The 13,543-nt window shown below is 39.3% G+C and overlaps 1 protein-coding gene across 2 annotated transcripts in view; it reads right to left on the reverse strand.

Annotated features, from left to right (window-relative positions):
* ano2b (anoctamin 2b) overlaps positions 1-13,543 on the reverse strand; it is an 86,913-nt gene that overhangs the window by 51,919 nt on the left and 21,451 nt on the right. For both annotated transcript variants that reach the window (XM_059026863.1, XM_059026864.1), the window contains 2 exons: positions 10,850-10,939; positions 8,874-8,951 (listed from right to left, as the gene is read on the reverse strand). In XM_059026863.1, coding sequence (XP_058882846.1) covers positions 8,874-8,951; positions 10,850-10,939 — 168 coding nt within the window. The remainder of the gene's footprint in view (positions 1-8,873; positions 8,952-10,849; positions 10,940-13,543) is intronic.

Here is a 13,543-nt window from a genome sequence, read left to right on the forward strand (position 1 = left end):
GTGGGCTTGAATTGCATTTGTGCCCATTCAATGTTATTGGTTAATTTGCCCAATAACCGATTAGTGCAGGCTACTTTTGCAGTCATGGTTGTCATGTCATCCATGTATGCTCGAATTGGTTGTAGTCACATTCCATAAGCCAAGCGCTCTCCTCCCCCTACCCATTTTGATGCCCTAACGATTACTTCCATTGCCATAGTAAAAGCCAGTGGAGAAATGGTGCATCCTGCCATTATTCCAACTTCTAGGCATTGCCATGTAGTACTGAATTCTTAAGTTGAAAAACTAAATTGCAAATCTCCAAAAGTAGGCTTTCACTAAATTTGTTATTGTCATCAGTACACTGAAAAAATCAAATGCTGCCCAAAGAAGTTCATGTGGCACTGAACCATATGAATTAGCCAAATCCAGTAATGTCACATGGAGCTCCTACCTCTCCTTTTTAGCGGATTCAGAATTTGTTGCCAGATCACATGGATGTGTTCTAAGCATCCTGGGAAACGTGGAATGCCTGCTTTTTGTACTTCAGTGTCAATTATGCAGTTCTTTAATAGGAGGCTGTAACCAGGAGGTCCCCGGTTCAAATCCCACCTCAGCCACGGACTCTGTGTGACCCTGAGCAAGTCACTTAACCTCCTTGTGCTCCGTCTTTCGGGCAAGACGTAGTTGTAAGTGACTCTGCAGCTGATGCATAGTTCACACACCCTAGTCTCTGTAAGTCACCTTGGATAAAGGCGCCTGCTAAATAAACAAATAATAATAATAAGTTGACAATCTCTGAGCAATAATGCTGAAGAAAATCTTGCCTTTTACATTTAATAGGGAAATAGGGCAAAACTGACTGATGCTTGTAGAATCTTTTTCTTTAGGTATAAAGACTCCACCTGCTCAGTGTCATGCTCTTGGTACAACCTGTTTCTCCCATGCCACTTTCATCAATTTCCACAGGATTCGTAGAACTCCTGAAGCACTTTTACACTCTGTACGGAACTCCATTAGGCCCTGGAGATGATGAAGCCCTTGCTTTTTTCACAGCTTGCTCTACTTCTTTCCACTTAGGTGCACAGTCCTCCATTTGGTATTCTGGTGGATTGATAGATGGGATGTCTGAAGGAATTGACATAGGCTCCTGCCTCTTTGAATCTGTATGTGTTTCCTCCAAATATCTCTCCAGCTCAAACTTAGATGCTTTTAGTGTGCCTTTCTACTCACTGGTGAATAACTTCTTTACAAATTTAAATGGGTCTTTATAAAAAGTTAGTTCTCGCACGCTCCTTTTTGTAGCGTTTCCGTAGGCGCTCAGCTCTGTGCAATGTTGCAAGCTTGTCTTTTATGACCCTTTGTAACAGATTGAGTCCCTCCTTCTAACACTGTTCTGCTCTTCTCCATATATGTAAGTACATTTATTTTCTGTCTGCTTCAAACATTTTAAATGGTTTACATGGGAGATATAGCGGTTGGGAGTGTTCTGTCTATAGACGGTTTTCCGAGTTAAATATTTTGGGAACCGTTTAAAATGAGTGTGTGTTTGGAATGTGTACTGTAGCAATGGCGCGCATTGGCAAATCGCGAGCTGATTTCGTAAGCAAAAAATAAGTTGCTTTTAGCTTCTTGCAATTTACCGTGAAAAAAAAAGCATTTTGTTTTCCTTACAGTATTTCACACTGAATTCATACTTATCAGCGCCGTGCATTTAGTTACTATGGCAACGCGGTCAAACAAATACCAACTTCATGATTGGTGTTACACTAAAATGACATAGCGAGTCAGTGGCATGTATGATGTTACAATTTATTAATAATTTGAAGGTATCTGTGGTTTTAAAACTTCATAATTATTTCTACATAGTATTAGAAATGTAAAGAAATACAAAAACTTTGGTTTTATCTTTAAGGTTTGCCAGTAACTTCTCACCTGTATAAGATTTATTTTAAAAGGGAGCAAAATGTGGAAATTGCACATTCCTTTTCATTAGCGTGTCAACATAATTTAAAAAGGTTTACAAAACTTGAACATGTTGCTGAATTTGTCACTCAAGGCTGTTTTAAAAAAATATTTTGTCTGCTTGTTATGTCTTTTGCAGCCAACGCAATATTCTTTGTTTAGCTGTACCTGAGAGAATGCAGTGAAAATGAAAGCAGCCATATTTAGCTGGAAACAAGGTATTCTCAGCACATCTAAGATTTTAGTTTTGGTTTGAAGGCAGCAGGATCTTAGCATGATTTTTTATTTTTGCTTGGGCTATTTTGCCCTTATGCAGGACGACTTAGAGAGGTAACAACTTATTATAATATAGCTAAGAGATTACAATGCAGTTAAAGAAAATACAGTTTTTTGTTTGGGGATTTTTTTAGTTTCTGTTTGGACTGTCAAATGAAACTGTTTTTGCAGATATTGTGCACAGTGTTTGTTTCTGTAGGTTGAATGCATATGTGCTTTGTAGTTGTAGTGTATACATGCAACTACTGTTATAAACTGCAAAAAATGTTCGCCTTGCTTCACTCGGCACGATACATTTTCAGTCTTGGCTACTTTGCTCTGCTCAAATTATTATTATTTGTTTATTTAGCAGACGCCTTTATCCAAGGCGACTTACAGAAACTAGGGTGTGTGAACTATGGGTGCCGATTTGCTGATGAATAAGGCCAAATAAAAGCTGCGTAGCAAACAAGATCTTCAATTCATATGAAATGTTGGGGTCTGAGCATGGCTGCAGCTTATCGCCAAGTAGTTGTTTTGCACGGTTTGAAAAATGCAACTACATACCAGAAAAAAAAAAGAATTAACCAGTGTTCGACTCGGAGGTGAAACGCCATTTCTCACACTCCATCTGCAGTGGTTTTTATCTTGAATCGTAGCCTATTTTATTTCTCTCCAATACTTGTACTGTGTGTGCTCTCTGGCTAAATAGTAGCCTACTGAAATTGACGTGGCAACTGTTTTTAAAGGATTGCATTTTCGTTTTTTAAAAGAATGTTATCACATAACGTGTTTATAAAGTTATGACATTTCTAAAATAAACAAAGTAAAAATTAGTACAACAGCTGACGTTGTTTTGTTTTCCTTCCAAAACTGACAAACTAAACACTATCCGACAACCAGATGATAAACAGCATACAACAGACATTGCCTCCCTCATCGATCCTGCGTTCCTAGCAAGATCACTCGATTTGCTGAACATTGTGAAAGCTTATAATACATACCGAAAGCTGTTTAATATCCCATCAGTGTTTACAAATACACAACACACCTGTTTTTATGGGCTATAATATAAAGCCTTCCGTTCTTACATTTTGTCGTGTTAATGTTTTATTTGTGACCTGCTATTTTGTCTGATTTTAATGTCTTTTTTCTTTTTGAATTGCATGCATTTGCTTGTTTCTATTTCTGTGATGTGTGATGTCTGTATGGTCTTTATATGTTTTATTGTAAAAGAGCTACATATATTGTATGTTAAAAGGGCACAAGTGTTAGGCTGATATTGTCTTTTTGTATGCTTTAGATTTTATTTGGGCCCTGCAGTTTAGTGGTCCTTTTTTTTTTTTTTTTTTTTTTTTTTTTTTTTTTTTTTACACCTTAGCATGCAGCAATGATATTTATTTGATTGGATTCGCTATATGTGTGTAGGCTATATTGTAGTCATTTGGAGGACTGAAAGACTGAAAGAGTTCCTTTGCTATATTGTATTGTGACTGACTGTGCTGTGATTAGTGTCATTTTGAGAGATGAGTTGATACCAAGCTTTTACTATTTTGTGGGTGTGACTTTCAGTAAGAATATTACTAAAGATATTAAATTATTCCTAATAACTAGTCCTGCAGTACAGCAAGCAGGGCTAGAGGACAAAAAGCAGCAATGCATTACAATTGAATTTACTGGCAATAAAATTAGAATTGGTGGCAATTGCTTAAAACCTAAATGAAACATGAAACCACATAAGCAGATATTATTGCCTGATAATAGTGTGATCTGGAACAGCAGATGTGTCAGTGTGGACCTCAGAATATGACCCAAATGATGATCCCTTTCCCCACATCTGACAATAATCCCTGCTTATAAAACAGAGGATTGGATGCTCAAGGTGTATAAGCAGCTTTGGTGATTGCAGAGGAGGACTGTGAGCTCTTGTGCCAGTTAAACAGGCAGGGTTGCTTTCTAGAGTCCCCTGGGGCTGATCAGAGCCTGGGGTCCTGGTGTGAGGTGCAGCAGTGTGCACATGCATCAGAACACCTCAAGATGTGTCTCTTATATCTTTTATATACCTACCTGCATGAAAACCTCTGCGTGGGACAGTTTTAATTTCCAGTCAGTAATCAGTGATATAGAAACAATAGGCACTCGTGTGTGAAAATGGTAGACTACTTTGTGCTTTAATTAGGTATCTAAAAAGTCTCATGAATTTGACCAAACGTGGCTATGTGCTCCTTTTCTCTTACTGTTTTTAATCTGTCATGTGTGACCAATACATTTGACAATCACTAATTTGCCATCTTTGACAATTTTCCAAGATTTTCATTTCCAGTGGTTTGAAGTGAACAAACAAAGACTACAGAAGCAATGGCGTGTTCTAATACATGTGCACACTGCTGAACTACAGAAGCAATGGGGTGTTCTAATACATGTGCACACTGCTGAACTACAGAAGCAATGGGGTGTTCTAAATCATGTGCACCACTACACCATCCAAACAGTACCCCCTGACTCGTGTTGCTACTAGACAAGCAAAGCAAGCACCAGTTTGTCTTAATGACTGGGAATACGAAATAATTTGCATTAAGCCCCATTGGCATTTGCATTACAGGTGATCTAGAATAGTATACTTGATGTGGATCTACCTAACAATTATCTATCATGCACTTTCAGTTGCTATCAGTGACAGATGGTAGTGCACTAGGAAATCTGTTTGAATGTCTTTCTTTCTGGTAAACTGTGGTTCACCCTATGTCACCTGGAGAGTAACGTTCTCTACACCACTATTATCAACCAATCAGTCATTGAAATGACCTAGGAAGTGCTATATATATATATATATATATATATATATATATATATATATATATATATATATATATATATAGACACACACACACAACCGGTCAAAAGTTTTAGAACACCTCAATTTTTCCAGTTTTTATTGAAATTCACGCAGTTTAATGTCTCAATGTACTCTAAAATTAAAGCATAGAACAAATAAAACAATTGGAGATAAAAAAAGAAATCATGGAATCGTTTTGTTTAACAAAATTGAATCTAAATTTTTGACTCAAAGTAGCCACCTTTTGCAGATATAACAGCCGAACACACTCGTGGCTTTCTTTCTACAATGGAAATCAAATATTGTTCGGAAAGTTCTTCCCAACACTGTTGCAGAAGTTCCCACAAATGTGTTGCACTTGTAGGGTGCTTTGCTTTCACCTTTCTGTCCAGTTCATCCCAAACCAGCTCGATGGGGTTTAAGTCTGGAAACTGTGCTGGCCATTCCATCATTTGAAGCCTACCGTCTTGTTCTTTTCTTCTAAGGTAGTTCTGACATAGCCTGGAGATATGTTTTGGGTCATTATCTTGCTGTAGGATGAACCCCTGACCAACTAGGCGTATACCAGAGGGTATTGCATGGCGCTGCAAAATGCTGTGGTAGCAGTTTTGGTTCAGGGTGCCACTCACTCTGTGCAAGTCGCCGACTCTGGATCCAGCAAAAGAGCCCCAGACCATCGCGCTTCCTCCTCCATGTTTAACAGTTGGTGTCACACACCGAGGAACCATCCTTTCGCCTACTCGACGGCGTACAAAAACCCTGCGTGATGAACCGAAGATTTCAAATTTTGATTCATCGGCCCATAAGACCTTCTTCCAATCTTCAGTAGTCCACTAGCGGTGCTTCATGTCCCAGGCAAGCCTCTTTTTCTTATTTTGCCATCTTAGCAATGACTTTCTTACTGCCACTCGACCTGTCAAACCTGCAGCTCGAAGTCTTCTCTTCACAGTTGAAAATGAGACTTGCTTACTTCGACCAGTGTTAAGCTGTGCTTGAAGCTGTTGTCCTGTGAGCCGCCTATCACGCAAGCTGTTGACTCTCAGAAACTTGTCTTCTGATTCTGTTGTGGCTTTGGGTCTGCCAGACCTCTTCCTGTCAGAGTTTCCTCCAGTTTCCAAGTGCCTTTTGATGGTGTAGGAAACTGTACTCACTGACACCTTGACTTTCTTTGCAATTTCTCTAAAGGAAAGACCTACACTTTTAAGGGTTATAATGGTCTGTCTGTCTTCCCTTTGTTAATTGCCTTTTTCTCGCCATTATGAGAGCAATATACTACTTCCTGCAGTACAATACTGTCCAAATAATGCTTAAGAGGGTGTAGTAACACAGTCTGTTCCAACACTGCTTTTATACAGACAGAGGGTTTGTAAGTGATCAACAAAAGTTGGGACACCTGTAGGAATTGTTAGCATCAACTTTCAAGGCTTAATTTACTTCCAGTGCTGCAGAACAGCTGTAAGTTGTTAACCCATTACTTGTTCCCTGAAAAAGGCCTTTTTGAATAACTCTGAAATGTACATTATTTTTCAGTTTTTGGTAACCTAAACTTTTTTTTTTAACCTCAGGCAGTTTACCGCTTACCTTTGTACCATTTCAGGTTATTCACTGGACTTGAACTGCTTAAATTTCAATAAAAACTGGAAAAACAGGGGTGTTTAAAACTTTTGACCAGTAGTGTGTGTAATATATATATATATATATATATATATATATATATATATATATATATATATATATATATATATATATATATATATATAATTAAATGAAAACACGTTTGCACAAACACATGAGACTGTCAGAGAATTGAAGCACACAACAGATGCAATGTAGCTTTTTGCCTTGTTATATGTACGTTATATCATTCCATCTTTGCTGCATTTCCGTGCCTTAACTGAGCATAACGGCACCCAAAACCACCCTATCTGCAATCAAATCTGCCTCAATTCCCTTTCCAGAACAAAGGAACACGAAGTCTTTGAACCCAACCAGGGAAAGAGAAACAATTTTAAGACCAAAAAAAAAAAAAAAAATTACAAACCAACCCTAAACTAAAAACGAAACAAACTCACTAAACTGAAACACACTAACAGTCTGAAGCCTAGAAAGTGGCTAATTGCGTTGTGTTCCAACTCATGACACCCATTGCAAACAGGTGCTTGAAGCAGTAGCCTGAACATTCGGGATCATGACTGTTTTAAGTCTGTGTAATGAAAGGGATCGGGTTCATCAAGGGCTGAATTAACCTCAAGTGCACTTCAAATCACTTTTCTAAGGAGATTATGCAGCGTGAAAGAGGGGTATACTGAATTTAAAGAGGAAGACTTACAAACACTAGAATAATCAAAGTCTTCACGATCGCCCCGATCTCTTAGTAGATCCGCCTGGTCATAAACTACATTGGAGAGGTTTTTTGTCTCTCTTTAGTCTCTAAATGAGCCTTGTCTGTACAGATTCCTTTTTCTCAGTTTCACTGGCTCTTACGTGACTGACACTGCATTGTAAGAGGAAAGATGGGTCTGGCAATGGAATTATATGGCTGTTTATGTGTCAGCCAAAACACTCTACCAGGAAAGAAAATATTATACATCCAAAATATAATTCTGGTAACCTGGAATGGGTGCAACTGCTATGCAATAGGAGTCTTATTTTCATCCCTGGAGAATAACAGCTGATGTAAGCACACATCCCAGTATTTAACTTGCTTGTTTTTTCTGTATATCTAGATGAAGCTGGTGCTATTAACAATGCAGTGTTGATGTTTTGCAATGGCAAGTAAATACAATTTGCTGGTACAGTTGGTAGCCACTTAGCTTGGTTAGCTCAAGTGGACAGGCGCTTGTAATTGTGGGTTTGGACTGCATGTTGCCCACTTGACAAAAAGCAACGAAACTTGCACAGTAAATATGTGAATGTCAAGAAAGCCAAATAAATGCAAAAAAACATGAATTATTACAACCATCCCACAGCGACAAAATAAAACTCCCGTGTAGATGTACAGGTCACCTACACACGCGCTCTGCACCACATAATAGTACTGCTCACGCCTGACAAACTGCAATTTGACTGGTAAAACACAAAGAGGTACATTACCACATTCCGATGTACATTGCAGAAGGGACGTTGGTTGGTTCCCAGGGTCTCTATGATCTTTACCTACTGTAACCACTACATAGAGCCCTGTCAATGTTAAGTGTGGTTTTGCTTACCACGGCTGCGTTTGAAAGAGCGAGAAAAGGAAATCTCTGTAGGGCGTTCACACTGAGTGAGTGACGGCTTGATAATTAAGAGACTCTCATTGATTCAGCTGAGCTGTGAGCTGTGTGAATAGCAAAGGGATTGGGAATGAGACATTTGACTGCAGTATGCTGCCCGATTCTATTAACCAACGATTGCATTAAGCAGTTTGCGCGATACAGAGATGTCAGAAGTGAATCGACTCCCAGCACATTGTGGTGTGGAATTCTGCCTGAACTGGAGCAACAAAAGCATTAATCACGGTTGTCAGTCAATACCTTGAGTATTGACCAGAAGCCTCAAGCATGGACTCAGTGGCAATCTCCTCCCGGGGTATGTGGTTCCAAAATTCAAGGAGGGCATCTTTCTAAACTGCACTACTGTTGGGACGGAGGATCGTGTGTGTGTGTGTGCATGTAACAAAAGGCTTTGTTTAATTTCCTTGAAATGTACACATTGCCGTGAAACGTGTAGTTCCCATTGAAAATTCCTATTTCTGAAAGAATAGTGTTAGTATTTTGTATCACTTAAATTACATTTCTCTGGACTATGTTGGTCTACAGTCCTACACCTGAGTAAAAATAAGCTACCAGTTAGTTACCAAGCTTTCTTCTCCCATGGTAGACAGGACCGTCTCTCTCCATTTGTTTTTGCCGGAATCCCTATTCTCTTCCTTGGCCTGCAACATAGAAAAATGAACATTTAGTAAACGGATGACACTCGCACTAAACGGGTATTTTATCATCTTATTTTTTACCATTTCTCAAAATTGTTTTGTATATTATTTATTTTTTGTTATTTTTATCGTTAAGCGCTTTGAGGCCTTATGTTGCGGAAAGCATTATACAAGAAATAGATTGATTGATTGACAAGCAATATAAAACAGCGGATTGCTATAGCGCTTCATTTATAGCGTTTTCATTAAATAAAACAGCAGGACATCTTAGTGCTTTAATAAATAAATCAGTAACAAATGTGTTATTCCTGCATCCCTTAGGGGGCAAACGTAGGGGGGCAGGTTAATAAAACAGTAAAAAATATATATAAGAAAATGAGAGGCTCCATGCAAACTAAAAACAAAAATACAATAGATCATAAAAACAACATATTAAAACATAATAACAGACATAACAACAACAACAAGTAGAACCTTGGTGTATTTCGGGGGGCTGGAGCTGGGGCTCCTCCCTTGTGTCATCCTGCTAAAATACCTGTCAGTCACCCTAATTAAACTTTAGCCAACTTCCTAATTCTGGTCTTGCTTTTCAGTTTCCTCCATCCTCCCTTCCTCCTCCGCTTTGCTGTGTCACCTCTGAAACGGTCGCCTCTGAGGGCAAGTGAAGCTCACTTCCCAACCTTCGAGGACGACAGCGTCATCGTCTCTCCCTCCAAGAGGAAGGTTCCCGCTGGTCAGAGGTGACCCCTGGCCAATTTTGTTTTCCATGCACCCGTGCCAGTCTCCCCCTTCTGAGAGCAAGGCTTTTTCCCCAACTTTCAAGCTAGTCATCGTCTCTACTTATCAAAGGTGGCTCTAACAGCCCTCTGTGTTCATTTCTTTATTCTCTTTTCCAGCGCTTTTGTTCTCCCTGCATCGATCGCGAGGCTCTCCATGCGGCCTCGGAGCATCAGCCGAGTCTGACCTCTCTCTCAATTTGATGTCTCAGTAAGCCAGGGAGTCCTTCGTTTGTCTATCCTTCCTTAATTTCCCCCTGGAGGAAGTTCCTCACTTCCTGGACTTGGAGGTCAATCAGTTCGGCCTCACCTCAGCGAGGGCAGTTCTCCGAGTAGTCAAGGGGAAACTCCTGTTCTGTTGCTAAAGTCACAGGCACTTAGTCTTTATTCTAGTAGTCCCTTTACGGTGACCTGGCTCCTGCCTCGTGAATAATAATAATAATAATAATAATAATAATAATAATAATAATAATAATATTATACACCCAACTGTGGATAAAAGGCTGTAATTCCATCAAGGGTTTCTGGTGTCTGTTGTTTTCAACCCAGTTTCAGTCCACTGGTTGCAGCTACATCTCTGCAGATTCTCGGCCACAGTAATTATCCAGCAGGTAGATGCCCTCTTAAAGCTAACAGGACTTTAAAATCCTGAAACTAGATTTTGACTGTGAAGTAAATTCCAAGCAGCCTAAGCGATCCAGTCCAAAACATGTTTAAAGCATGTCTTCATAGTCAAAAACATGTTTCAGGTTCATAAGAGCATGAATCCCCCTCACAAACCAAGAATATATACAGCTGCAGAACGAAGTCTCCCACAGCGTAGCTCACACAGGGTAGTGCTGCGTGCGCAACTCAATTTATGAAATACTTAGTTTTAGCACCTAAATTCATCACCCTTAACATGTGATCGGGCTGTAGCATATAATGATGACGTCTCTTAGGGGTTGCACACGCAGCACTACCCTGTGTGAGCAACGCTGTGGGAGCCTTCGTTCTGCAGCAATATCCCTCTCCTCACAACAGTCATTACCTGTAGATAATCAAACTTAACCTAACTGTTAGTCTTCAGTTAGAAATCAATGTTATCAGATAGCAATCCCACCCCTCCCTGCCTGCCTGACCTACCTCAGTCTTGCTCCTTTTTCTATTTTTCTGTTTCCCTTTCTTCCGATTCTTCTGAAACAGTTTTGTTTCATATTCAGGTCGTGGGTGCTCCTAAAGAGTATCAAGAGCAGCATTATTTATTAAAAATAATAAATCAAAAACATACAGTGTCACCAAGAATTATTCAGACAGGTGCATTTCAATAGCCGTGGTTAATTTCCCCAAAAAGTCAGACACATTGTGCTTGGTAACCCTTTCATGCATGAAATTTTGAAAATAGCTATTAAAAACTTTTAATTGGCCAAGTGCTGCTCGGGCGGGGTACGGGTTAGGTTGTCTGGGAAGTCCTTGGCTCACCGCACACCAGCGACCCCTGTGGCTGGCCGGGCACCTGCAGGCTGGCCTGTATGCAATTCGGAACTGCGTGGTCCTCCCGAGTTCTGGAGATGGTTGGCAGAGCGAAAAAAAGTGGACGGGTGACGGCACTCGTTTCGGAGGACGCGAGTGCTTGTCTTCGTCTCTCCTGAGTTAGTTCGGGGGTTGCAGCAGTGAGCCAAGATGAATAATTGGACATTCCATTATTGGGGAGAAATTGGAAAATTATTATTTATTTCTTAGCAGACGCCCTTATCCAGGGCGACTTACAATTGTTACATTATTTTTTACATACAATTACCCATTTATACAGTTGGGCTTTTACTGGAGCAATCTAGGTAAAGTACCTTGCTCAAGGGTACAGCAGCAGTGTCCCCTACCAGGGATTGAACCCACAACCCTCCGGTCAAGAGCCAAAGCCCTAACCACTACTCCACACTGCTGCCCTGAATGAATGAAAATGAATAAAAATAATTGGTTTAAAAAAAAAAAAAAAATTAACCAACAATAAAACCCCACAAATTTCCATTACTTTATATGGGGAAAGAAAAAAATGATATCCTCTTATGAGGTTATTGTACATTTGCTTGCTAGTCTTCCAAATGTCCCCATATAGACTAGATAAGAGGGGGGTTTTTTAATCCATCCCCACATGAGGTCGCAATGCATGAAAGGGTTAATCTGTGTCATGTGAATAATCTGTGGAGTCAGAATGCGTAACATGGGAAACAGAAATACAATATACTGCATCAGAAAGGCACGAGACAGGGACACTTCAAAATCACTTTTCTTACTTCATTATCATTATGGTCCCCTTTTACTGCGATGAGAATCTTTTGGTTTTTCACTTTTTTTTCCCTGTTAGCTGTAGGTCCAATAGTTGGCACTGGAGTTTGAAGTACAACACCTGAAGTGATAATGAACGAAGATGCATTTGCAACTTATCTATACAGTGTTGCCATCTGCATATTCCAAACTGAAGTACCGGTTTACACGATACAAGGAATGAATCCAAAGATCTTTAAAACACAAGAAAAAGGGGGCCAGTGATAATCTTGCTAAAGAAAGATTGTAAAACCTCAGTTAACACTTCGAGCTACGATATACTGACTACAGCTATCTATCTATATATATATTGAAATAAATTGTTGTCTGAATAATTTTGGTGCCTCTGTATGGATATCATTACAGATTTGGGTCACATCACAAATACATCAAAGTCAATTGTCCAGACAATCCTGTTCCAAACACTAAATCCATTTAAAAGTTTGACAACAGGATGTGTAGACTTGAACACAGACACAGAGTTTGTGGGTTTGAGCTGAAAAAGATAAGCGCAAACCTTTATTCGCTCCTTGAAGGTTAGGTGGTGAGAAGGAGAAAGATACAAAATACAACATTTTAAACATAATGGATCAATGTAACCTTCCATGTCTATTGTGCACACGGACAGCTTACCTTGATTATAGACAAATGCATGAAAATACATTGTAAGCTGTCCTTAGATACAAGGAGAGGCAGATTCACACTGTGACGCAATACTCAGGCGGTAAAGCGGGTTATGTTTTGGGTTACCAGATTTCCAAAGTGATAAACTGGGAGACAAAGATAGAGATAGCGACAGACGTTTTTGCTCAAAAAGCACACTTGCCAACGTTTCGGTATGTTTAACTCGGTCAAGGCAAAGTGTGTTTGAAAACAAAAAGATTTATAGGCTTTTGATGCCATGGTAACCACACATTTATTTCTCTTTAAATTTTGTGATGTAATTCACTATATAGCTAATGACCTATTGTTCCTTTCTACTTAAACCTTCAGGCATCGTGATGTCTAGTCTATTTGTCCATTTATTTTCTTTTATTCTACTATACCGCACATTAACTACATTTTCTAAAACCATAAACTGTAGGTCATCCATGGTGTACCTGTTCCATGTAAAGTGCTGAACTATTGGTTAAATTTACTTTATTTCTCATATTTGATCAATATAATATATATATATATATATCGAAACACAATAGGGACTAACTTAACAGGCACTTCCAAGACAGCCAGTGTCCAGGAAGATAAACAGAATATGAATTAAACACATAATCAGAATTATTAAACAAGTAACCCATATGTTTCTTATTTTTGTATAATAAATGACTGTGCTGTCAACTTGCTGAGCACGCTGCTACAGATTTGTACTTCTAAAAAATGTGAATACAAAACAGCAAAACCAGGACGATTTAACAATTTTACTGTTTCTGACCGGGACAAAAAAATGAAGGCTGAAAACCTGGGATTGTCCCAGTTTTCCAGGATCCCTGGTTATGTTGACTATTTAGGGCTCATGGT

The sequence above is a fragment of the Acipenser ruthenus genome, chromosome 7, assembly GCF_902713425.1.
Source record: "Acipenser ruthenus chromosome 7, fAciRut3.2 maternal haplotype, whole genome shotgun sequence".
NCBI lineage: Eukaryota > Metazoa > Chordata > Actinopteri > Acipenseriformes > Acipenseridae > Acipenser > Acipenser ruthenus.